The sequence below is a fragment of the Coturnix japonica genome, chromosome 6 (assembly GCF_001577835.2).
Source record: "Coturnix japonica isolate 7356 chromosome 6, Coturnix japonica 2.1, whole genome shotgun sequence".
NCBI lineage: Eukaryota > Metazoa > Chordata > Aves > Galliformes > Phasianidae > Coturnix > Coturnix japonica.
In genome coordinates this window covers 3,503,011-3,529,695 of record NC_029521.1, presented here as the reverse complement: position 1 = coordinate 3,529,695, position 26,685 = coordinate 3,503,011, and the positions used below count along the sequence as shown (strand labels likewise).

General features: G+C 40.2%; 2 protein-coding genes and 1 long non-coding RNA gene across 12 annotated transcripts; 2 read left to right on the top strand and 1 right to left on the bottom strand.

Moving 5' to 3' along the window:
• DYDC1 (DPY30 domain containing 1) lies at positions 1-17,194 on the bottom strand. Of its 6 annotated transcripts, XM_015866092.2 has the most exons (7): positions 17,065-17,170; positions 16,742-16,894; positions 16,507-16,629; positions 15,894-15,965; positions 14,988-15,080; positions 204-252; positions 1-116 (listed from the first exon to the last, which is right to left on the bottom strand). In XM_015866092.2, exons 2-6 carry the CDS (start codon positions 16,886-16,888, stop codon positions 244-246), a joined length of 444 nt encoding a protein of 147 aa, XP_015721578.1. In that variant the 5' UTR covers positions 16,889-16,894; positions 17,065-17,170; the 3' UTR covers positions 1-116; positions 204-243. The 6 variants fall into 6 exon arrangements, with proteins under 6 accessions (XP_015721578.1, XP_015721575.1, XP_015721576.1 ...); XM_015866089.1 differs by lacking the exons at positions 1-116; positions 204-252 and adding an exon at positions 7,952-8,915; XM_015866090.2 differs by lacking the exons at positions 1-116; positions 204-252 and adding an exon at positions 12,482-12,794.
• On the top strand, positions 171-12,624 carry LOC107315591. 5 transcript variants are annotated; one of them, XR_004307794.1, is made up of 4 exons: positions 171-293; positions 9,215-9,317; positions 11,573-11,633; positions 12,536-12,624. It is a non-coding gene; the product is annotated as an uncharacterized LOC107315591 (long non-coding RNA). The 5 variants fall into 5 exon arrangements; XR_004307793.1 differs by having other exon boundaries at positions 12,522-12,601; XR_004307792.1 differs by having other exon boundaries at positions 11,197-11,633; positions 12,522-12,601.
• Positions 17,195-17,206: 12 nt separating the features above from the next.
• EXOSC3 (exosome component 3) lies at positions 17,207-20,351 on the top strand. The gene is made up of 4 exons (XM_015866083.2): positions 17,207-17,513; positions 17,587-17,736; positions 18,681-18,832; positions 20,061-20,351. Exons 1-4 carry the CDS (start codon positions 17,238-17,240, stop codon positions 20,260-20,262), a joined length of 780 nt encoding a protein of 259 aa, XP_015721569.1. The 5' UTR covers positions 17,207-17,237; the 3' UTR covers positions 20,263-20,351.
• The last annotated feature ends 6,334 nt before the right edge of the window (positions 20,352-26,685 follow it).

The window sequence follows — 26,685 nt, the reverse complement described above, 5'->3', positions numbered from 1 at the left end:
TAGGGTTAGGTAATGTTTAATTTGGCTTCACTTCCCAGACAATTTGACTTGATAAATATTTGTGAAAAGCTAAGATAGAGCTCTAACATCAGACAGTTTTGGCACAGATCTTCTGCCTATGGAAAAAAAAAAAAAAAGTTTATAGTAAACAAAAGATGGATATAAGCATTTTTCCCCATTGCATTTTACAGATAGAGACTCACCGATCAATGCTACCAGTGCCAGTGGCTTCCAACGTTTCTTTTAATTGTCCTGCAATAGACAACAGTTTTGTGGTGCCAAGCTCTAACACAGTGAGTTTCTCTGCAGATCTCTTCATAAATCCTATATGGCTCATCATTGCATTATCTTTAAACTATATTTCATGACATTTACTCAGAAGATCTAATGGCAGAATTTTCTCAAGCTGTGTAACTTTTGTTCTATGAAATGAGGATAGAGATAGGAAAACAAAGGCAAAAATAGCACTGTCCTCTGTATTGCTGTACATATTTATTCATGTTATCAAGAACCACTGGAATAGCAAGGCAGCTCTTCCTACTCATTTTAAGATGCTTTCTATCTGGTATCATTCCACACTCTTGTTACTTTTATTTGTAGCAGTTCAGCGAAACTACTTCTCCTCTAACTACTTCCTAGATCCATGTAACATTTGTCACCTGTGAGAAGGCATGCGTGGTTTTACTGCAGCCTTGAGAAAGCCTGGGAGATAATGAAGTGAACAAGATTTAACTTAGAAAATTACAGCTGACTACAATTGATGCTGCTGATTCTCTAGGTAGATATGACTGATTAATTGCTTTGACCCTAGAACTATCAATGACATAGGCTCATCAGTTCACTTCATTTGCTTGCCTTCCTCTTTCATGCCCTTATCAGCTTTTCTCCTCCACCCCTCATAGCCCCCCTTCTCTTTGCCTTGCTTATATTCTTTTGTTTGTTTAAGATGTGTTCCCTTTCTTCTTTCCTTTTCCATTTTACTTACTCTTTTTACTCCTTACTTTCTCCTTACACTCCTATGTCTTATTTTCATTATAAACCTCTGAGAACAGAGCCTAAATGGATGTATTATATTCCATAGAAATGAAATCAAATGAGCTTGAGTCAAATAGCTTACATGTAAAACTACGACTACAGAAGAAGAAGGAAGATCCTCCAGATCTAGGCATCCTCACTACACCTACAAAAGAACCATATTTTCTCTGGAAGCAATACATGTTTAGACTCCATTCGCTCACACTGCTTCATTGCAGCAGTCACTTTGAAGTGACTTCTTTTGAGTTATGAGGAAACCATATCAAGGACTCAGAAGATCTTCCACATTATTAGAATCAGTCATGGTAATACCATTCCTTAAAGTCTGTAATTTAGTTCTCTCACCACAGCTTTCGAAAGCGTAGAAAAACAAATTGATTTATTGAGGGCATAGACTTCATAAATAACATTCCAGGATCATTAAAGGATCCAACCACACTTAGATTTAAAAATACACAGAAATACTTCACTCATGCAAATAGAGCCCACTTAAAGTGTTCTTCCAAGTACTTTTGTTCTCTTAACTTTATCATCAGATACTCCTGTACTAAAATTACCTGTCTAACAAGCTAACAGTGTCAGTTTCTCATCTTGCCATTTTGCTCTCACTTGACAAAATTATGCAAGGAACTTACATGGGATATGTAGAAAGAAGAGTTTTCCAACCCTATGAGTAAAGAACTCCAATGCTAATTTTATCAGTGCTGTTAACAAGGAGTAGTTCTTAAAATACAAATAGTGCATTTTCAATAAGTTATGGCAGTCCATCTTCTTTTCCTCATAGAAACATGCTCTAAATTGCAAAAGCAGCTCACTGGGATGACTCTGAGGGCCTTTTATTTGTAGGTGAAAATACTTGAGTTGTTCAGTATGTTTGCACTGAGGGAGGTGGGTGTTTTGTTTTCAGAGCTAGCATATGGAAGATTTGTTTATTTGGGTTTATTTCTTCTCCATGAAAAACAACAAGCAGAGCAGTAGAGCTGGTATAGCAGGATCTCAGCACAGAACTCACACCTGCTTCAAAACTCCCACCTCTGTCTATTACTTTCTGAAAATGAATGTTGTTCAAGGCCTCTCAGACATGCAGGTGTAGAATTTCACTGGCCCATGGACATTCTGGACAAAGTCAAATATTATTGGACAGAAAAAACACAGATGGTTATTATAGAAGAATAGGAGGCAATCTGTGTTCTGATTTGGGTGTTTATCACCTCCTTTTTACACAGTAGAACACGGGATCTCTTGTCACCTCTGCACATCAGTATAAGCAATTCAGCTATTATCTCATTGAGTTTTCTTCTTTCTTTGTGAATATCAATGCCAGTTATAGCAATTTGTTAGTGTTCATTTTATCTATCGTAGCCCAAAGCTGCTTTAATTTATCAGTCATTCTCTACAACATCTCACATCTGCATTCCTCTCTGTGCTCTAATAAGGCTTTCCAGGTTCTTCCACAACAAATAGCAAAGGAAAGAATTTTCTACCTGCTCCATATATTCCTTCTTCAGACCTCTTTGACCTCAAATTCTCTACTCTGACACAACCCTGATTCACAGAACAGTTGAAGTTTCTAATACAATCATCTTCCCAAAGCAGAGCATGCTTTAGCAGGTTCCTCAGTGCAGTGTTACTATATATGAAGGCTGCTCCAAAAGTAATGCCTCCTATTTTATGTTGGCCCACCAACGTATGTTGGTTGTATGGCAGTAGAGGTTGAAACTTCTCACCAATATTTGTTGCTGCATGACAGACAGCAGCAGAAAAGCAGCCTGACAAAATGGCATCCGGCATGCAAGTGCATATGAAGAAAAGGTACACAATTGTGTTTCTCCAAGCAGAAAAAAAAAAAAAATTACATCTGCTCACATTCATCAGTGCTTGCTGAACAGAGACCAAACAGTGAATGTGAGCACGGTGAGGTGTTGCGTTTCAGCAGCGGTGACAGCAAAGTGAAAGACAAGTCACATCCCAGATGGCCATACAGATAATTTTAAGAGTGCAGCATACAGGCTCTTGCTCATCACTTTTGAAAATGCATTGCTAATAGTGGTGACTATTTTGAAAAACAATGTTTTGTAGTTGAGAGTTTGCTCTCTCAAATAATGTTAATGTGCTCTTTGCATGTGTTGTATTTTCCACAGAAATGAATAGGAGATATTACTTCCAGAGTGATCAAGCGTAAATGATGAAGGAGTCCTATATCAAAAGAAACAGAAGTATTTTCTGGCAGTATTTAGCCAGAATAAGTTAAAAGTGTCTGAGTTTAACCTAATGTTCCTTGTCAGGAAGCCAGAATGGATTCCACAACTGTGTTCCTGCAGATAGGTTTCTGCAACATGACTTCGTGTACTAGAGTCAATATTTGTTTCAAAGTCCGAAGACCACCTGTTCTGTAAACACCTATGAACCTCCACTGCAAAAACTCTTGGGTAAGGGCTAACTGAGTGCATCAGTCTATTCCCTAAAGTACTGAGGAAATACTAATGGTTGACATATATACACTAATAATGTCACTAGACATGTAAATGCAGAAGATTGTACAGATGCCAAGCTGCAGCTGTTTCCCTAGCCAAATTGTTTTTGAGATACATATCTATGACCGTAGTGGGATTTAGTCTGGACAGGTGATTAGCCATGCAATTAACAACAGGGAGTCCTAACTATTTACTCAGAGAGGAACTGTAGCTTTGTGTCTGTCCAATGTATGATCACACCCCGTGCAACAAAAATTAAGGGTTGGGCTCTGTTTCATGTCGGATGACAGTCACCCAAACCAAACAACTGACCGTGACAACTGAAAAAACGTAGGATACGTAGATGCTTTCTGTAGGGTAAAAGGGAGACCATTTGTAATTGAACTTTTTTTTTTTCAGTCCTGTCCAGGGTATAATTTCAACAACTAATGGGTTAATTTATTGAATTTAACACAAAGAAAACAGAAAATAAAGGACTATTAAATTCTGCCTTGTGGGACAGGTCTGAGGAAATAATGCTCCCAATGAAATTAGAATCAAGATTGCATTTAGCTTTAATGAAAGCAAAATTTAGTCATCAAGGTAACTTCAGTTATTTCCTAAGGATCACATTAAAGTTGTTTCTTCACTGCCTTGACGTGTATTACATAAGCCACTCTGGAAGTAATGTCTCCTATTTATTTCCAAGGAAATCAGAACAGATACAAAGGGCACAATAACACTATTTGAGAGAGCACATTCTCAGCTACAAAACACTATTTTCTAACATAGTCACCGCCATTAGCTAGGCATTTTTGCTAGGGATGAACAAGATTTACATGCCACATGTGTAAAAATCTGCACTGGCGTAGGTGACCCCCTGTCACCACTGCTGAAATGCACCACACACTGCCTTACCATGCTCATATCCACTGTTTGGTCTCCAGAAGCATCCAGCAGGTGCCAAAGAATGTCAGTGTGCCATTTTTTTTCTGCATGGAGTAATTTAATGATACATCTCTGCTTCATGTGCACTTCCATGTCAGATGACTTTGTCAGATTGCCCTTCTGCTGCCATCTGTCACACGGCAACAAAATGCAATGGGGTATTGGTGGGAAGGTTCAACCTCTACTGCCATACCATCGGTATCTACCTCTGACTTTGCATGACAGATGCAATATAGTATAATATAGAAGGATGCTGCCATCATCATTGCAATGGAGCTCAAAAGAGCTACAAGTGCCCTGAGATGTGTAGGAAACTCCTGAGTATACAACCTCACTGGTCATGTATTTCAGAAACCCACTCAGCCTGACCTTGTCACCAAAGTTGGTTCAGCTAGGTTGCCATTCAAGTACTATTTTCACATACTTGAGCTGGGCAAATATATTAGCAAACAACAAACATCATTATCTTTCATCTATGTCTGAAAGATTTCACCACACCTAGTCATTTAGCAGTTGCAAATAAACAAGTCTTAAATAAAACACAGCCAAAACATGCCTAGATGCCTACTTAACCAGATAGATAATGGATGAAGGGCATGTGGCATCAATCAGCACAGGGGCATAAATGGTACCCAGCAAAAATGCAAACAGTAACTGATGCAGATGAATACTTCTACATATTCCTGTTTGTAGACAGAATATAGAATGGAAACATTCAATACCACCAAAAAGATTGTCAGGTTTCTAGACATAGTTGCCATGTCGTTTATTTTGCTTCTCAGAGTTTTACAAACCCTCTGCCCTGAAACTAAGACTCAGGATGATATTTTTTTTTTCAATACAGTCAGATTTTATAAATAAAAATTAAAGCAATGATTTTTTCACAGTGCGTTATTGACATTTTAAATCATGTTCCACAAAGGCTGGCTGGAATTTTTTCATTAGCTTTGAAATACATCATGGAGATGAAACTCTGGGGCAAAAGCTCACAGTATCCACAAGGCGAGATCAGCCTCCTTCCCCCATTATTGCTTCCAAAAATTAATACTATTATGAGGCTAAAAATCTTTCCATAGCCAACCAGAAAGAAAAGAGGTAAAAGGTCTCTTTTTTTATATTCATCTTTTTTTTTTTTTTATATTCACATTGATGTAATTACATACATTCGCGGGTTTTTTTCTACAGCATGAAGATTTTTTTTCCTTTGTTTTCACTTTGACACAAGTGTTTTGACATCACAGGCTGCTTGAAAGCACCTAATCATGAACACATGCTGAAATGACATGTGTGAGTTGCAGGTGTTTAGAATAATTAGGCACTAAATTACAGTTATGCCGAGCACTCAACAGAGTCATATTCTCCATGCCATTGTTTTTGCAACTGAATGCATATCATGAGAATGAAATGCAAATAACAGCCTTCTGGAAAGGAATGTTTAAAAAGACAAACATAAAATTATCGAAGTTGGGAAGTATAAAAACAATTTAAAAAAAAAAAAAAAAAGATAATCTTTTACTGATCCTTTCAAAACGATTGGTTGTTAAAGAGCATGTATGGACTGGTTTCTTACTCTGTATGTCCTCTGTGTCTGCCCAGACACTCCTTCGAGATGCATAACAGTTTTGTCTTTCTGTATGAGCAAATATTTAACCTTCTGCCAAATGGCACTAAGTCTACCTAAAAACTAAAGTGGGAATTGTGAGGTGACCCTTAACAATAGGAATGTTTTTAATGAAGGGGAATGTCAGGATTAAGAACGTCACACCTTTCCTGCTGTAGTGGAAATGCTGAGTCACAGCCTGAAGCAGTGATGGAGCACCTGGTGGAAGGCAGGGCCAACCCAGGGGAGCTCAGGTGCACGCAATGCAGCTGAGTGACTGCAAGGGCTGGAGCCAGGATCCACCCCTCACAGACCTCATTTAATGGTTAGAAGGGGGGAGGCAAAGGTTTCTTCCTGGAGATCCTTGCCTACTTAAGGCCTTGTAAGGGTAAGCAAACTCTTTCTTTTGTTTTGGTGTCTGTGGCTGTTTTGTTTGAGTATATCATCATCTGCAGCAGCCTAGGTCTTTACTTTGTTTAGGGATTTTTTACATTACAGTGTTGTTCCTTTTGTATCAAACCATACTATAAGTAATAAAACAAACAAAAATGAACCCCAATGTGACCTAGTATCATTATTCATGATTTAGTCTGACTACAAATTCTAGGGTTAGGAGTGTTCGTTCGTTGTTTCTTTTTTGATTGAGTCCTCAGCTTAGGCTCTTTGCAAAATGTTATTGCTCAATGTGACTGACGTTAGATCTTCTCAAGGAAGTTAACTTGTTTTGGTCCTTTTAAGGGAAGCTGAAGCCTGTAGTTCTACTAGGCAGAATCAGAGAAGGGCTAAAGAAGCAGCTACTCTCTTACATCCTGAACGCTACCCTACATGGGTAGATATTTGCAAGGTTAAACAAGTGCTCTTTTTTGGTGTATCTGCTTCTTATTCTACTCTAATATTTTCTCATTCCTTCACTTTCTACCCTTTCTAATTCTTACTATGGATGGATTTGTTCTAGAGGTGCTTAATTTCCTAAATTATAATAATAATAAAGTCATTAATTCTGTCTCCTAGGCACAAGGTACTTTCTTTTCAAAATACTGAAGTAGCACCTACCATAAATCAACTCCTCTAAGGTGTTCTTTTGTTTTTACCTCTGGAACTAAAAGCTATTAATGAAACAAGCACCATGTCTCCAGTTCATCTCTATTCACCATTTCAAATTGCTGTGTATGCCTTAGCATTCCAATAACAATGGTCAAAGCATGAAGTATTCAGATGCTGGATGATCAGTTCTATTTCATCACCTCTCCCCACCTGCAGTAGCACAAAGTAGTGTTTCTGGGCTTCTGTGAATCCTTAGACGCGAGGTCAGCAAAGAGATTGCGGTGTGTAATTATTTTTAAGGCACATGCATAGATTCCCACAAATGGCATAAATGTTTTACTAGGACTCTAGTGTGAGCCCTGCCAGTAACTTCAGTAAGCATGGAGCTGATCTCCACAGAAAATAAATATTCTCTAGAAAGAATGGAACTAGAATAAGAAGTTAACTTCCAGATTTCAAATTCACAAGTATTTGAACCTATTCAAAATGGAAGGACTTTTGCAGTCTACAAAACCGGAATAATAAAATGTTATATCAAGAAGTTTCTTGTCTTCCTATGCAAAGCATAATATAGGCCAGTCAACTGATCTTTAGTTGTTTTAAGAGTTAGATGTTCTTTTTACAATAGGAAGTATGGGAAATAATACTGGTGTGTTGGCCCCAGGTGCAAGAGCTTCTATATGCTGAGAACAGCAGGACAACAGTTGTAGGTGCTGTGTTGACATAGAAAGAATCTGTAGCAAATAATGGGAAACAGTGCTATGCTGTGGGTCCGCAGTCAGACCAAATATGTAATAATATACCGGTATGTTTGTACTCTCCTTTGCTGGTTGGTTGGTTTTCTTTTTCTATTATGCAACACTTGGACAAATTCTGAAACAAATGCATATATTGTGTAAATACATTGAATTTCACAAACAAAAACCCTTAAAAGATGCGCATAAGAAAGGTAAGGGGAATATGTGCCTAAGTTAACAATGGCGTAGGCCTGAAAAATGGTAGAAACTTATTTCTAAACATATTAAGAAATCAGTGTCTATATAAACAAGCTCTATCAAGAGAGTAGAAGGGCAATTGCTTATCATAGTATTTTTGTTAAGAAACCTGCCTGTGTAGTTTTAAAGTATTGCAACAACTTAACTGTAGCCCAAGAGAGAAAAATAATGTGTTTTTTCCTATAGGCTGTGCTTATGTAGACACATACGAACACTGAAAAATGTTGAAGAACAGCTGCCTCAGAGCTTCACAGCAATCCCAGCTCCAGAAATTTTCAGCTGTCAGTGCCTAAGGGTAGCTTTTCAGTGCAGCTAAGTTTACAACGAAACAAACAGCAAATCCTGTCTCCAGGGTTACAATTATCAGTTAGGTAAATAGCATTTTTTAAACTTATCTTCTAAACACATCAGTGGCAAAACCAAAATTGCTCAAGATAACAATGAACCAAATACAGGTGTGTCTGCGTGCAGCCAGTCATTTCTAGAAGAAAGTAGAGTCAGGAGGTGGGGTAGAAACCAAGCAGAATGATTGGAGAAGCCCAACACACTCCCAGGAATGCGACTTGAAACTGAGCGAAGGGGAGCTGCAGTGCCCTGCTGCTGCCTCAGCTATCATTTATTGCAATGTTCCCTCTCTCCCCCACCCTTTTCAGCATAATGAATCCTCTTCCTTCTGCAAGATCTTTCCCTACAAGTAGTTTGAATCAGCTGTTTTAAGTGCATTACAAGTTGAGTAAATAAGAGATGAGCTCTCAGAGCTTATGCTTATGCAGGTAGAGATCAATCCTCTTACTGATTGCTGCAGAAGTTTCAGGGAGAATCAAGTGGGTCACTTTCTCTCTGCACCAAGAAAGGAGGAAAAAAAAAAAAAAAAAAAGGCAAACTAATTAAGATAACTTGATTGAGTTTAGACACAATTCCTCCTCCTTCAGAAAAGAAGTGAACATCATCTAGAATCTGCAAGATGATGTTGCATTTGTGTACAAACCACTCACTGAAATCATTTACTTTGTCCAAAACCAGTTTTGCTCAACTCAAACACCAGCGGGCTTTGCATTCAACTAAAATACACTATTTTTCACTATTGCTTTGCCAAAATTAAATGGAAAAAATGTCTTAACAGTATATCCTCTTATTAGACCCAAGAGTGACTCCTCAAGAAGTGGCAAAATCTCCTTGGTGAGTTTGTGGACGGACTCTTAAAACTTCTTAATAGCCTTCAGGGAGGTTACAATAATTGAGGTGAGTTTGGTTATGATATTCCTAACTGTGTTCATTCTAAGGCAGACTCAGGCTTCATGTAGGTTTTGAAGTACAGCTGGGATTTTAACATATACCAGATGCAAAACAATGGGGAGGAAGGGTTTTGACTTGTTAGTGTAGTATGTGGTTGTCTGTCAGTACGGAAACATCCATACAATCTTTTAATAAATAACAGCTTGTTTACGATTAACTACCAAGACAGCAGCGGTGAGCCTTTTCTACTTGTAACATCAGCACTTCCCTGATGCTTAACTTTCCTGTAGTAATACAGCTACTCTTGGTATTAATAATAAAATGGCTTCACTAAGTCACTTTGGGTTTTTTTGAACCTTGCCTTCAATTAACTCTCATTCAAACAGTCAAATTTAATTCATTTTGAGCAAATCAGAGTAATCTGACAAACTAGTGGTCTCAAATTGTTCCTGAAACAGCCATTGGCTTTGGGTGCCCTACATATGAAGCTAAATTGGAAGCACTCAGAGTCTCCTTAATGGACATCATTTTTCATGACAAAGCCTCTTCTGGAATGAAGTACTTGAAAGAAAACTTGGTATCAACACCAGCAATTCAGATCTATGGTATACACTGTTGTTTAAGGTAGTAACCCCTAATCCTGTGAATCAGAGTCCTCTGCTTTAAAAGTTTCCTATGCAGTGACAGCTCAATTGAATGACTTTTTCCCTCTAATCTTGCCTTTTTTTCCACCACTGTTAGCCCCATAATAGCCATATAAATGTTTATGACAGTCTAGTTTTTACCTTCATTTCAATGGAAACGCACAAGTGTAAAGCTCAAAGATTTCATGAACATTTATAATGGCTATGCCACAAACCAATGAAATCTAGTAAGTAAACCAAAATCTAACAGGGTATTTTATAATGTACTTTGGGCCTTATCAGCAAAAAGCAGGATTAGTCTCTCTTCTAGCTGTAGCTGATAGACAAAACTGCTTTTTATCTAACCCAAGAACAGGAACAACTTCCAAGAAGTAAAGCAAATAATAGCTGGCTTTAAATACATGTAACTGTCTTAGCAAAGTCCCAAGGAAATCAATTTTACTGTTAATCTGGACTAATTCATCCAACTCTCACTGCCATTAGCAAGTCACTGTGTACAGCTTTTGCTTACAGAAAAATGTTTCTTTCGGCTATGAATAAGAATCACCACTGTAAGGGACTTCATGCTTAATAAAACCTACTCTTTTAAATGATAGCATAAAAATGTGCTTGCTGCAATGTGTGTTTCTCCTCCCAAGAGAAGTATTTTTCACATTGCAGAGCCTCTTTGTGAACCGACTGGTAGTTAAACTGATTCATTTTGTCCTATTTTGGGCTTCGTATCTGTTTTCATCCTTATGCTCCAGTATTGCTGGAATGAGAACAGCTGTGATTGGGCATGTCACTATCAGCACGTTCTCTGGAGGGTCTGTGCTTGGGGTCTTATAATAACCTAAGCAAGTCTGCTCCTGTTCTGAAGGAAAACTATAAATCCAGAAGTTTTCTGCCAGTATTTAATATTTTCAGCAACGCTTCCTGTCTTCTACCTCTGAATTCCATCTTATCCTTTTCACATAAGTGTTTTTAGTGGAAAAGCAAACTGTCCATTAACTCCCATTAGGTAATTGCATTTTGTTGGGGTATTTTTTAGATAGTATGCAAGGGTTGAACTGTCACATAACCTGTAATAAAGATGAAATAGTGCCTTCTCCATTGTTCTGAACCTGTCCAATGATAGAGATCAGCAGGAGAAGGTAACAGCTTTAAGCTGTCTTCATTTACTTCCAGACTCAGATGCCAAATTATCTTAGTTGTGAACAACAGTGATGTTTCCATTACCTACAGCTGTTTTGCACCTACAGCTCTGACACAAACTGCTCCTATATCTAAGAGAAGAGTTCTTGTAAAGCTACGAGAGGCAAACTGAGCACTACAACTGTGCGTGTCAAATTAGGGAGGACTGGAATTCCTTCAAATGATATCTGGATACTTTATGTCTTTATATACCGTCAGATGAATACTACAGCAAAAGAATGGGTAAGCTAGAATCTGCCACTGAGTTTTGATAGTCATTAAAGGAATTTTCTGGTAAAACCTTCTGTTGGGAAACTCAAGTTTGTATCTAGGAAGAGAACGAGAAAAAGCAACTCAAAGTCGACAAGAAAAGGCAGCTAAAAAGAGCTGAAACAAAATGAGGAAGGGTTTGTATCTGATGCAACCACTGTTACTTTTTTTTAGGATGCACTCTAGTGGACACTTAGCAAAATGGAATGAGGATGCAAACCTTATGGAAATATAGGTAACTTGTTGGAATAGGTGATGAGAAGTACTTACTGGAGTGTTTAAAATCATGTCTTAGAACTTAAACGTGTTGCCTAATTATATATGTGAAGGCTGAAGTTTGTCTGGTAAACATAGCTAAATAAAAGGACTGCAGTATAAATACAGCTTCAAATGAAAACCTTCATCTCTTTATCCCATTAGTCCATTCAAGACTGGCACAAGAAGCTGTTGTGTATTCGTTAATAATATACTTTAATTAGATTAATTTAATGATCTTTAGTACAGATAATTGACACAGTTTGTTAACATGCAAATGCAGGAGAGATTATTTTAAGAATTGACTGAACAGAATGAATGTGCTGGTGCTTGTAGCTCACCTGCAATCGCACAGTAATCAGTGAAGGTTTTAAACTGTAGAGCAAACAACTGGAGTCATAACAAGTACCTCATGGTTTCTGATGGACTGACATCTTCTAGTACAGCTTTGTACTACATCCTTCCAATATGTGAAGGGAGCATATGAACAGGAAGGGGAGCTGTTTATGAGGGTGGATGGTGTTAAGACAAGGGGGAATGGTTTCAAACTTAGACCCTTAAACTGAGATCTTAGGAGGAAGTTTTTCACCCAGAGGGTGGTGACACGCTGGAACAGGTTGCCCAAGGAGGCTGTGGATGCCCCATCCATGGAGGCATCCAAGGCCAGGCTGGATGTGGCTCTGGGCAGCCTGTTCTGCTGGTTGGCAACCCTGCATGCTGTAGCAGGGGCTTGAAAGCAGATGGTCATATATATATATATATATATATATATATATATATATATATATATATATATATATATTTTCCACTTCAAGAATCAACAGGTAATCAACGAAAAATACATTTATTTCTTTTATCCCATTTCCAGTTTCCTTCCTCCAGGTCAGCCATGCCAGCTACTGTGGTTAAAGAACAGAAAGGAAGCACAGCATGCCAAAATTAACAGGCTTTATAGGAACACCCAGAAAGCAAAGAAACCAAAATAACAGGTATATATGTAATCAGTTCTCTATATCAAGTACACAGATTAATGCATTGCCCTTCAGGGTCAGCTGGTAACGTGTAGAATTTATTTTTACTGCTTTCAGATCAGCTGGAAATTTCTTGTTCAAACTCTGGTGTTAAATCAATCAGTTGCAGTCTAAAGACAAAATATATATATATCAATTGTTAGCATTTACATTGTACAAAGAAGGAAAAATCACGTATGGTAGATGAGTCTGTTCATAAATAGAAATATGTATCCTTCCATTCAGTTAAATATGACAAAGTTTTATCAGCAGACTTGATCTAAGATCCAGTAAGTTTGGATGATGTGATATGACTCCGAGAACAGAATAGTTTCAATGCTAAAGGTGATTATAGTTTCTTTTTATTGATCTTAATTTGTGATTTCATATGAAAATTGTAGCACTGCAAAACCTGCGATGACATCATGAAAGGGTTTATGTAATCCAACTTTAAACAACGTTAGGCATGAAATCTTTGTGGGTGATGTGGAAGACATACGTGAAGGTAATTTGAGACAGTCAGCGTGACTTCACCAGGGGCAGATTGTGCCTCACCCGTCTGGTGGCCTTCTATGACAAGCGGATAAAGGAAAGGTAATAGATACGTCATACACCTGGACTGCTGCAAGGCCTTTGATATGGTCCTACATCACATTCCTGTCTCTAAATGGGAAAGATATGAAATGGATCAGTGGACTGTTCAGTGGATAAGGATTTGGTCAGCTGGCCACCGGCAGAAGATTGTGGTTGACCGTTCTCTGTACAAGTGGAGGACCCCAGAGGTTCATCTTGGGACCAGTCTGTTTGCTGATCAGAAGGCCAAATGTGTCATGAGCTGCTTGAAAGAGGAATGAGGGTGGAGGAGATTACTGTCCCCCTCTACTCTGCCCTTGTAGGCGTAATCTGCAGTACTACACCTGTGGCAGGGTTGTTTAAACTAGTTTTAAGGTTCCTTCCAACTCAAGCCATTCTATGGTTCAATAGTAATAGTAATAGTCTCGTGTGGGTTGGAAGGGACCTTAGAGATCATCGAGTCCAACTCCCGGGATTCGAGCCTCTGTGCTGCAGAGCGGCACTTCTACCACTTGCGCCACAGGGGGGATTCGAACCCCGGGCCCTGATGTTGCAAGGCGGCATTCCTACCACTGCGCCACCGGGGCACACTTTGATTCATTTGCACTTCTGGTTTTGCAATTCATTTCATTAAGGATGTGTAAAATACACCCAGAGCCTCATATATGGCTTTTAATACTCGGTTGCCAGAAAATGATAATAAAAAACAGGACTAAGCAAGGCCTTGAGATCCTGTCACATTTACCACTTGGCAAAATCCAAATAATTGAGGAAACTTTGCCCTAGTCATAAATACATTCACAAATGTATTTGCAGGGCTTTTATAAAACAGGTTGTTACTAAAGCAAAAGTGTGCTAATACCACAAATTTCAGTTCTGAGCTGGGATTATACTACCAGTATCAGAAAACAAGTGAGCAAATGACTGAGGCTAACAAAGGAAAAAGGGCTCAGCTTCAGTACTAAAACCAGTCCAGCCAAATTCCAAGTCACACTACCTAGAATATCATAGCTGAAAAAAGCTAAACACACTGATATTTATCTCCAGTGATGTGCATAAAGCAGCATCATCTGTTTAATGTACTGCCATGCTTTACAGTCAATGACAGTTGATTTATACCCTCTCATGTACTAGGATTGTCAAGCACAAAGTGAATAAAAAAATAGGGGTGTAGAAGATGGCTGCATATCACAATTTAGATTGATAGTTGTAGTTTTGGAATAAGTACTGTCATGCTGGCACAGGGTTTGGATAACCTGATTCTTAGCAGGTCTTTGCTGCACTGAGCACTGTGCGCTTGGTACCTGGTCTTTTACATTAAATAATTGTTCAGATATCTCTGCGTTCTGCTGCATGAACAATGTACTTCAGACCAATCAGAATAATGTAAGTCATTTCATTCAGAAGCAAGACAGTGTTTGTGATTGAGTCTGTGTCCTGTTTGACACCTGCTCAAAAGGCGAAGGAAGGCTGCTTCTTGTCTGAGAATATTAATACATCCATTCATAACACACATGACTATAAAGGGGCATTTTAAATCTTTGGCACTTTATTCACTCAGCACCACATAAGCAGCCTTTCAGAATGTACAGCCTAAGGACAGCATGAAGACTGTGGCCCAAATAATATCCCTTCAGATTGTAGTAAAGAACCGGTATAGGGTTAACTAGAACAGTCTTAGTCTTCCATTTGTCAGCAAGAAAATGTTTGAGCATTAATTCCATGTAACCTTTTTCTTTCCAAACACTTACCTCAGACACTCCACTCTCATCTACTTCCTCAACTGTGGGCAAATTAGGTGCTCCTGCTCTATCTGTAAGTTCAGCTATTGTCTTCTCATCTTCCTGTAGTGGAAATTCATTTTCAATTAGAAGTATTCCGTGTCATGAGCAATCGTCTACAGTGGATACTTTGAACATGCTTTGAAAATGTAGTTTAAGTATGAATGTAAAGACAATACTTCAGATGCTTGCTACACAAATGTGTTAGTGTGCAAATGGGGTCTTTGTGCATGTAAAGACTGTTTTTACAAAGGTTTCAGGGTTCTTTTTTGCTTCAGTTTATAAACGTGCATACTTCTGTTACATTTACAGTCATTCTTCTAGCTATGTGCTATCAATATCTCAACACAGTGCTCTAAAAATATCTCTATTCTGCTCCAAGTAAAGTTAGGAAATGTTTCACGTCTAAGTGTCAATGATCAATCTGTTTTACCAAAACAGCATCATATGACTATGTATTTATATGGAAGACCAAAAAATCAAGAGGCATCCCACCTCCAAGTGTTGGTTCCTTTTCCAGGTGTGGCAAATGGGCTTCACGTTGCCAGGCAGTAAAATGTAACTATCTAAGCATTCATGTTAGACACGTTCAAGTTCTAGTATTTTATTAATTAAAAAAAAATCTGAACTTAAGCTACATTTTATAATAACTTTATGCTCTGTTCTGAATAAAAGCTAAAGAAACCCAATAGAACAGATGAGAATTCAAGTCTAAAACCTAAGCTGGAAAGAAGCATTAAACGTTCTTCCCTAATGTTAGCTTTCTGTTTTGTTGTGTTCAAGGCTTCTGCCTTGTGTTCTGTATTTAGGGACTGGATCTGAATAAGAGAGATGATTAACAATATTTCTTTATCTTGACTAAGCTTTGGCTTAAACCTCTGGATCTTTCTGCTGCTCCTGCATGTTCTCTTCTTTATTCTGCTGTTCCATCTTCTCACGTTCTTGTTCCTATTGTAAAGAGAAGACAGCTGAAGATAGCGTATATGCTTTTGATACTCAGTTCCTCGTGCTCTTTAGTAGTTAATATTTATATCTCCTATACTTTGGATTAGGCTCTTTGAAGCTTTGCACAGCATCTATTATAGACAGACTAATCCATATAGATTCTATGGGAGGAAAAAATAGCTAAGATAGTTAACTGCAGAAGACAGTCTACTTATCCTAATCTAATTTTCTAACATATCTTTAGTTAGTTTCTCTTTAGCTTAGTCTCTTCATTTTTGGTAACATCTTGTCATGTAGCAGGTAAGTTTTTCTCCCCAGCTGCTCAGCTGTCCTTTCTAATTCCTTTCGAAATAATGATATTTTCAAAACGCAATGTTTAAGCACTTTTTGTTATCTTTTCCCTTTCAAGATCAGAATACAATTGTAGGTACTTTCCAACATTCTGATTCTCTTATGATTCTATGTTGATAATGACTACTATTGTAGTGAGAGCTACAAGTTGACCCAGCATCACACGCTACTATAATTATGAACAACTATTAACCTGCCGTTGTTCTTCAAGTTTCTGTTGTATCAGTAGCTCTTCTTCCTTCATTTTTCTTAACATTTCAAGTTCTTCCAGGGCTGCCTGCCGTTCTTTTTCCAGTTTGGCCCTTTCCAACGTTCTCTATTTCAGAGGTAACAAGAAATCAATGAAAAAAAAAGGAAACAAAACACAAAGAGAGATTATACAGCATCAGTTAGATTGACATGAAATGCTTTGCCCGAGGTAGACCCACCTTCTTTTCTTCTTCTAGTGTTTTCTTGTAGTTGTAGATCCAGTGTGCCAGGTACTCTATTGGGTCAGCGGGCCGACGCTCCACAACCTCCGCCAGACCCTTTTTCAAGCAGCTTCCCAGACATCTCCTCAGGTATTGAGACTCCATTCTCACCTACTGACAAACCGACAGATATTAGTCACCGATATCGGAATTCAGACAGCAGTTAGAGGAAGTGTTGACTGCATCACATCCCCAGTGTGATGTTGGTGGTTTTATCAAAGCTCATTTCATCAGGCAATTAATATGAGAAGGTGGTAGCGGTGCTGTCCCCCGTTCCCTACCGCTTCGCTCCTACCGGCCCGATCGCACAGCGCGTCCAACCGCGTTACCGGGCAACCGCGCTCCCGGCTGGATCCTGCGTCAGGCGGCCGGGCGGTGTCGCTGTCGTTGCGCTCTCGGCCCTTCCATCGCCGCCGCCATTTTGCGTCTGCTTCCGCCGGAAGGGCCGCACGCGATGGCGGGTGGGGGCGGCGTGCCGGCGGAGACCCGTGTGGGACAAGTGGTGCTGCCCGGCGATGTGCTGCTGCTGCCCGAGCACGGAGAGCCCGACCTCGACAAGCTGCCGCTGGGCACCAGCGCGGCCCCGCGGGGGAGGCTGCTGTGCGGGCCGGGGCTGCGGCGCTGTGCGGGCGGGCTGCTGGTCACCAAGTGCGGGCTGCTGCGGCACCGGCAGGCGGGCGGCGGAGCGGCGGCGGGCGGCGCCTACTGGGTGGACTCGCAGCAGAAGCGGGTACGGCGGCAGCGGGCGGCGGGGGGCGGTGATGTGCGGGACGAGCCCGCTGATCGCTTGTACCCGCTTGTAGTACGTGCCGGTGAAGGGAGACCACGTTATCGGCATCGTGACGGGCAAGGTGGGGGACGTGTTCCGGCTGGACGTCGGTGGTAGCGAGCAGGCCTCGCTGTCATACCTGGCCTTCGAGGGCGCGACCAAGAGGAACAGGCCCAACGTGCAGGTAACGCTGCCCGCCGGGAGCTTGCCTTTGTAAACGGTGTTTTTACCACTCGGACCATATAAACGAGGAACGTGACTTTTTTCACAGAGCTTTTGTCATGGCCTGTACGGGGTGTCCCGATGAGGCCGTGAGTTTTTTCTGTTTTCTCCGGAGCTTTTTGTGCTTCTTCACTTCTGACCTTACACCTTTCCCATCGGTTAACAGTGGCAGGTGCTACTCGTGCAGTAACGTGGGTCCCAAGGGGCCACCCTGAGGCTTTAAAGCATCCTCTGAACGCTGGTGCTGGTAGAGGAGGGTTTGCTTTGTAGCATTTACAAGTTGTTTTGTGATATGTGCGTTCACCAGAAACACTGTCAGCATGGTGTAAAATGGGCTGTGATTTTAAATGGAATAGACTGGTATGGCTTCTGGTGCGCCTTCTGAGTAAAGAATTGTTTCCTAACATGTAACCTTTATCTCCCCTCTGTTAATTCAAAGCCATTCCCCCTTGTCCTGTCACTACTAGGCTATATAAAAAGTCACTCCCTATAAGCACTGGAAGGCTTCGATGGGGTCTATCCAGAGCCTTTTCCAGGCTCAACAAGCCTAACTCTCTCAACTTTTCTTCACACAAGAGGCGCTCCGGCCCTCTTCTGACCCATTCCAATGGTCTTGTGTCAGGGGCCACAGGCTTGGACAGAGTACCCCAGGTGGGGCCTCACAATGGCAGAATAAAGGGGTCAGTTACCTCATTCACCCTTCTAGCTATCTTTCTTTGGATCCAGCCTGGGATCCCATTGGCCTTCTGAGCTGCAAGTGTACGCTGCTGGTTCTTGTCCAAGTGTTCATCCAGTTTACAACTGTTTTGTTGTCTCTTTATGGACTGAATGTTTCTTACAAATGTGCATTGTTATCTTCTCTAATGATTCTTTTTTTTTGTTGTTTTCTGGCACTGCTTGCTTTAGGTGGGAGACCTTGTTTATGGTCAGTTCCTTGTAGCAAATAAAGACATGGAACCAGAGATGGTCTGTATAGACAGCAGTGGAAGAGCAAGTGGAATGGGAGTAATTGGACAAGACGGCTTCCTCTTTAAAGTTTCCTTAGGTCTGATAAGAAAGTAAGTACTAAGAAAACCAGTTGTACTAAAGTGTTGGGGTTGTTAAACTTAGCATGTGTCTAAACAACACACAGTCATTAGCTCCTCTCCCTCCAGACCCTGTCCTGCTTTTCCCTATAGGCTTGGGAATAGAATCGATTAAAAAACAGACACAAAGTAGAATTCATGGGTTGAGATAAAACTGTTTACAAAGAGAAAAGAAAACAAGATACTACTTAAGAGAAATACATATATGTGAATGTATATAGGAAGTTACCCACTGACTGATGCCCAGCTAGGCCCCAAGCAGCAGGAGAGAGAGAAAAAAGGACTCATGTCCCATTCAAAACTTTCCTTTTGCGTAATGTTATATGGTATGGAATATCCCTTTGGCCACTTAAAGTCAGCTGTCTTATTTCTATCCCTTCCCAGCTGCTTGGGTGCCCTGCCCTGTGCTTCCGAGATCCTTGTTAGTTCCCCATCCCCCAGTTGGTAGGATGGTAAGAGAGAGTGGGGAAAAATGAAGTATGCTTGGCTCTGTACAGCAGTGTTCAGCAACAGCTGGAAATACAGGTGTATTATCATTGTTTTTCTCCTAAAACCAGAACAGCATCTTAGCAGGCACTGAAGGAGAGACAATTGTGTGCAGCTGAAACTGGAAGAGTAACATTTTGTTTTTAGGTAGGATATGCACAGCTGTCTCCAATTCAAGTAGTGTGAACTAGCCAGTAACTGCTATGTGGCTGTTGTGCTGCATTTATGCCAGTTTTACTGGGGAAAGGATGCATGTACATTGAACTAGAAACAGTGTGTGACTATCATAAAATACCAGCTGATAGTGATAAGAGATGGTCAGACTAGTTGTTGCTTTGATGTTGAGGGAGGAGAGGTGAGCATCTGTTCTTGGAGATAACAAGTAGCTATGTCATACCTGGGTTTAGTAAGTAATTTGGTTTATGTGTCTTATCAGTGTGAACAGCTAAGTTGTTTTTCAGCCTTGTTCTTGGTAACTCTTCTGCCTAATTAGGAAAACAGCTACAGTGCACAGGTGCTCTCTTTAGGTGCATGTGTTTTGGGAGGAGAACTTCAATTCTGATATGGCTGGATATGCAATTTGAATCGTCTTAACTTTTGGAGTTGCTTTTGTAACTCCAGTGCTACTGTTTAGCTGCTGGCTGATAATGTTGTAATACTTAGCGAACGTGAGCATTCACTTTTTCCTCCAACCCTTTCTAATCTTATTTTACAGACTCTTGGCTCCCAAATGTGAAATAATTCAGGAGTTGTCCCAACTGTACCCAGTAGAGCTGGTGCTGGGAGTGAATGGAAGAATATGGGTAAAAGCAAAAACAGTTCAACAGACTTTAATTATAGTAAATATTTTAGAAGCTTGTGAGCATATGACTGCAGAGCAGAGGAAACAAGCACTCGCCAAACTGTCGGGGAATTGAGTAAAAGAAAGTCTGAAGGTTTGCGATTGCTGTAGGATGTTCTGCTTATTTTTGTATTCAGATTTATATTAAAAGTCACACTAAATGAAGTCCTAGATGTTTTTGGTGGTTCTTCTGTTCCCTTTATGCACTCAGCTGGTCCTACCGTATTTAGGATGCCTTGTGGTTATGAAATACTGTCCATCGTTGTGGATTTTGACTGGTGTGGAGATGGGCTTGAAAAGCTTCAATTAATGGTGAGTTTTGACATGAAGTTTTTCCAGAACAAAACCGGACAGTTTATCAGCTGGGTATATTTGTTTTTACTAGTTAATAGTAAAGCTTCCAATGGTACATGTTTACTTGGGGTAACTGTGAATCATCTATTTTGGTCAAGTAAGTAATTGCAGGGAAGTAATTGCAGGGTGTACCTGCAAGTAATTACAGTGTGCTTCAGGTAAGTCTGAACTCATCATCCCAGTGGCATTAAAACTTTCCCTGAAAGATAACCTGGCTAATAGTATCGATGAAGCAGAGCTCAAAATATAACTTCAGTATGAACATTCGGGAACCTTGATGGTGAAATGGAGGTATGGTGAGGGCTGCTTTGAAAGTAATGCCTCCTGTTCTGTTATGTTGGCCCACCATGTCAGAGGTCAGTGATGGTATGGCAGTACAAGTTGAATCTTTAATATTCCGCTACACATTGTTGCCATGTAACAGATGGCAGTATAGGGGCAGTCTGGCTAAGTGGTGTCTGACGTGGAAGTGCTTATGAAACAAAGATTTGGAATTGAGCTCCTCCATGCAAAAGAGTTTGCACTCATTGCTGTTTGTTGATGCTTGCTGAATGTTTATGCAAACCAGACAGTGGATGTGCACTTGCAGCCAGGAAGGCCAACTGTGTTCTGGGCTGCGTTAAAAAAGGGGTGGCCAGTGGAGAGAGGGAGGTGATTGTAAGGCCCAGTCTGCAGTTCATGCCTGGAAAAAACACAGGTAATGGTGGCACTATGTTGAAAAACAGTGTTTTGTATCTGTTGTGATTTTGCTCTCTCATGTTGTGTTATTGTGCTCTTTGTTGTAGTTACCATGAGAACGAATAGGAAGCGTTACTTTTGGAGTGACCTATGTAGTTGACTTAACAGCAGTGATATTTGAAGTCACTTGTGATTCCTCAAGTGCATTTTAACTGGAGATGAGATAAAGACCACTGCAGCAATAGCTGTGTCCTTCTCAGCTGTAGGCAGTTTCCATTTCTTAGTATACATCATAAAGACTCAATACATTTTTGCTTCATGTTTAACGAAATAAACATCTCCAGAAAATAAGTTGTTGGACTTCATTGTGTAGTAGTTATTTGCATTCATATAAAGGAAATGCAGTCGTGGGGTTGGGAGGATATGCTGACATTTTATTGTATGAATAGATTGTTTCTGATGTTTTAAGGAAGTTCCCAGAAGAGGTGGTGGAGTTCTTTGACAGCCAGGAGTAATACTTAGACGTATCCATCTAAAGGACTCCAACAGCCAAGTTAGCTGTTTTAAGCAATTAGCTGAATATATCTTGTGGTTCTTAAGCTGAGTCGCTTGATAAACAATATCCAATAAACTACGAAAATGGTATAATTGACGTAAGCCTGAAAATGTTTCTTAATTCCAAATAGAAATGAAATCTTTCCTACTTGCTCAGTCTTTTGTCCAAAGTTGAGTCCATGGTATTTAATTAAGATGACTAGGAAATGCATTTACTCATTTAGAAGTTGCTTCTATTCATAGCCATGTCTGACTCATCTTTAATATGCTTACTCGGGGCTTCCCCTGATTCAATAATAACTCAGATAACGGTTTCCTTCTGAATTGTAGCCATTAGATTCATAGTGGTTTTGTTTCACTGCCCTTCTTTAGCATTTAGGGTACTGTTCATCTGCTTGGTAGTTCTTTTTAGAAATCTTTTACCTTTGCCTGTCTCCTTTGCTCCTAATTGAAGTGACTTGCACTCACATGCTGTAAATACTTATAAGCTTTTAATGTCTCGAGTGAATGTAACAACACCATAATAAGGACTTCGCTAAGTCTGTTATTCTTTGTAGTCTCCTCAAACTGGCCTGAATCTGTGGAGGTTTTTTGTTATTAGGAAAAGAAGGAGTCATAATAGAAGCATTTGACAAATCGTATCAGGGAGCTAATTCTAATGGGGTTTGTGAATGTTCCTGAATCGTAATGGTAAAACCACAGGAAATGGGAATGGCATGGATCATTTCCTGAAGAGTTGTGGCTTGAAATGAAATTAGCCTTATCTTCCCCCTTTTGCTTGTTCAATCAACCTCCCTTCCAGTAGTTTGGAGTTTTAAGCCTAATCTGTTTGATAAATGAGCATTCATTGATTTTACAAGTCTGCTTTTCGTGGTGCAAGGGAGCAGCTGGTAACTTTGGAATTTTTCTACATTATTACTGCTCTGTTTGAAAGCGCCCCTTATCATGTTCTACTGGCAGTTATAGAATAGTTTGAGTTGGAAGGGACCCTTAAAGGTCACCTACAGCTCAATCAGGTTACTTGGTTACCTGCACTTCTCCAAGGATGAGGCATCCACCACCTATCTGGGCATCCTCTTCAGTGCCTCATCACCCTTACATAGAAAATATTTCTTCCTTATTTCAACCTAGATCTCCCCTTAAATTTGAAAACATTTCCCTTTGTTGTGTCACAACAGGCCCTGCTGAAGAGCGTCTGCTTCTTTCTTCTGTCTTAAATCTTTCTTTTATCTTAATTCTTCAGTATCTAAAGGTTGGGGTGTGAGGTCTTAAAACTCAAAGGCTGCTATCAGGTCTTCTGGAGCCTTCTCCAGGCTGAGTAACTCCAACTCTCCCAGCCTGTCCTCATAGGGAAGATGTTCCATCCCTTGGATCATTTTTGTGATCTTCCTCTGGATATGCCCCAACAGATGTGTGTCTCTCCTGTACTGAGGAATCCACATCTGGATGCAGTACTCCAGCTGAGGTCTCACCAGTGCAGAGTACAGGGGATGCAAGTTACCAAAGACGACACCAGTTAGAAGCCAGTATGGATGCGGTACATGTTCCAAAGATGAGCACAACTGCTTCTTAAGGAATGGAATTAAAATTGTGCAATAGAAATAGGTGGCTCTGTCTGGGTTGATGTGTTGCACAGAGGCCAAGAGTAAGTGCTAATACAAGCTTTAGGTGTGTGATGTTGAAATTCAGTGTGCTGGTAAAACGTACTTGTTTTTTTCTTTAGCAGATGAAAGTTGCATGTGCAAGTAGTTCAGTGTAATAAGAGGATTAAGAGCTTAATTCTAAGGCTGTAGTTGGTGTGTGGCTGTACCTCTTCTGGATGAGAGGTTTACTGTGCCCAACTACTCATTACCACCTTACCAACAGTAGTTTTCTGGGATGTGTATTTGATGCTTGGCCAAGCTTTGCTGGAATGACCCAGATTCTTTTCATAGCGGTGGCCTTTTGTTTTTCTAACACTGATCTTTAGCAAAAGAGGTCATGGAATTTTTCTCTGAGCTTTTATAAACCAAGTACTGTTCATAGCATCAATTTGCTAGAGAAAGCCCCGTTCCTTTAGTGCTTGAACCATTAATTTTCAGTAACAAACTGCTAAATCAACAGATGATTTTAAAACTTACAAATAGGCCACCTCCAAGTTTTACATGCATATATATATATGTGTGTGTGTGTGTGTGTGTATATGTATATAAAACATACATATATATTTATATAAACATATATATATATATAAAACTAGCAGTACTAGTATAATATATATATACTAGTATAATATGTTATATACATATAATACTAGTGTATATATATATATATTATACTAGTGTGTGTGTATTTATATATATTATACTAGTATTGCTAGTTTCATGGAATCAAATTGTTAAGATTAATTATTTGTCCTTAGACAGCTTGCCCAGCTAATCAGTCAGTGTAGGACACTTGATTTGTATTGATAATACAAGCCGACTTATCCTTACTAATGACTTGTATGGATTGCAATACGTTGACTTACTGCTGGGCTCTATAGTGAGGAATTAAACATGTCAGTGCTGCCCCATCAACTGAAAAAGGAAATAATGCGGAAACACTTTGAGTGTTGAGATTTAAATAGAAGATATGTAGTAGCTGTGGGCAGTTAACCTGGACTGGTGTGAAATGGCTGTTTTTCCCACTACCTCGATCTTTGAGAAGTATGGAGTTACTGCCTCTTTCATTATATTAGCAGGGGTGTTTGGGGATGCTCAAGAACTTGATTTTGTCTAAAGGGCTGAAGCTTGATCATCGTTCTTGTGGCTTAATGAGTTGTTAATAGTAACTCCTATTACCTGACCTTAATGTCCTACCTGATGTGGGAAGACATTCAAAGACTAGTACCGACTTTGTGTCTTTCACCACATCTTCACGTGTTCTGCAATGCTTTAGGTTTGAAGGTTTATTTCCTTAATAGGTGAACTTAGCATTATGAACTTAGTAGGTGAGCTGGCATCTCTTGAGATGGTGTATTACTTTTCTCTGTCCTAAATTCCTTAAAACTGTATTTGACTTTCAACTGTGTGCTTTACAGTGCCAGACTTAATGAATTGATTGTATGTTCCTACTTGTACCTATGAGTGCCTGCTTTTGTGGGAGCTGATTCCTTTATCTCTTGCTTCTGAGCCTGTGTTTGACACATTAACATTCATTTAGGAAGACACCCCTAGAGAGTATTAGTATTCATAAAGTCAGCTGGAGCCAAAACAGTAAAAAATGAATAGAAAATAGAGGATGGGTGGTAAAACATCAGATACCTTGAAGAAAACTTCCTATGGAAGAAAGGTGATAGAAAATGGGGCTCAAAGCGAAGCCCATGTGGCATCAAGATGCTGGACTGAGGAACACATAGAAGGACTGATGACCTCATCAGCTCTTTCCAAAAGATACCTGTTGTATTACAGGAACTGATTGGCTCTTCTGTGATTCAGGATGTTTATTAAGCTATTGCCAGAAAGAGATTTGTGTAAGTATCTGTATATCCATCAAGACTTAGTAATTCATGTTCTTGACCAGATGGCCGGTGTTGCACCAATCTCTGCCTCATCTTTCACTGTGAACTGCTCATCTGGGTAAAACATTTCTGAATACCTGTAGGTGCTTTGCTTTATTCATTGACTACAGTGCCCTGCTTTAACTTGAGATAAGTCTGTGTCCACTCTGTCTATAAACAGATGGGTGTTTTTGTTTCCAGACTGTACAGCCTCCAAACAAGATGACTTCTGCCTGCTCTGTCTGAAAACTTGGTCGCTCTGCGTCTGTGTAAATAGGCACTCAGAAGGACAGAGGTGAAAAGTTCAAACCTTTATAGACCATATGTTTGTACATGTGCATCTTAATTAGTCCAGACTTAATTAACCTGTAAATCCCTCTACAGAGGTGGGCCCTAGATTCTGCCCTAGCCTACCACTGTGTTGCCACGTTGCTCCTGAGATCCTCTATTTCTTGGTAGAAAAGACAGGCGTTATGTAAGCCCTTTGTCTTGGAACACCCTTCATCTAAAGCTGATCTATAGAAGCATGATCCAACAAGAAACAAATAATTAACTTCTGAAGTAACACAGAGCTCTGTCATTCTGTGCATAAATTGAACATTTTGTAATACTACGGTCATGTTTTAGCATAGATACTGATACAGTGCATGCCAAGGTGGCTTATGTGCTGGCATGCTGGGGAGATTTAATTGGCTGATGGACAGTTGGCAGAACTACACTCTTTAATTCTGCTGTTTCTTTACTAGGAGAACGGGGTGGTGCTGGAACAGCTGCCTAGAGAGGCTGTGGGTTCCCATCCATCCTTGGAGGTGTTCAAGGCCAGGTTGGATGGGGCCCTGGGCAGCCTGGGCTGGTGTTAAATGTGGAGGTTGGTGGCCCTGTCTGTGGAGGGGTGTTGGAGCTTCATTATCCTTGAGGTCCCTTCCAACTCAGGCCAGTCTGTGATTCTGTGACACTCCTATGCCATCTGATTATGAAAGCAGGAAGAGGAGAACTCTGTGTGGTTTTAAAAATCGTCATTCAATTCTCAGGAACTAGACGTTGTTGGTGCCTGTCACTCTGTGTAATGTTATTTTATATTAGGGATTTTATTGTCTTCTTGTTGAACGGGAACAATGTGCATATAAGGTCTGTATGGACAAACTAAACCATTACAGGTGGAGGGTTAGGTTGGATCTTTGGAAGAAGTTTTTCCCCCAGAGCGTGGTGACGCACTGGAACATGTTGCCCAAGGAGGCTGTGGATGCCCCATCCCTGCAGGCATCCAAGGCCAGGCTGGATGTGGCTCTGGGCCTGGGCTGCTGGTTGGTGACCCTGCACACAGCAGGGGGTTGGAGCTGGATGGTCATTATAGTTCTTTTCAACCCAGGCCGTTCTGTTCCTGTGATGCTG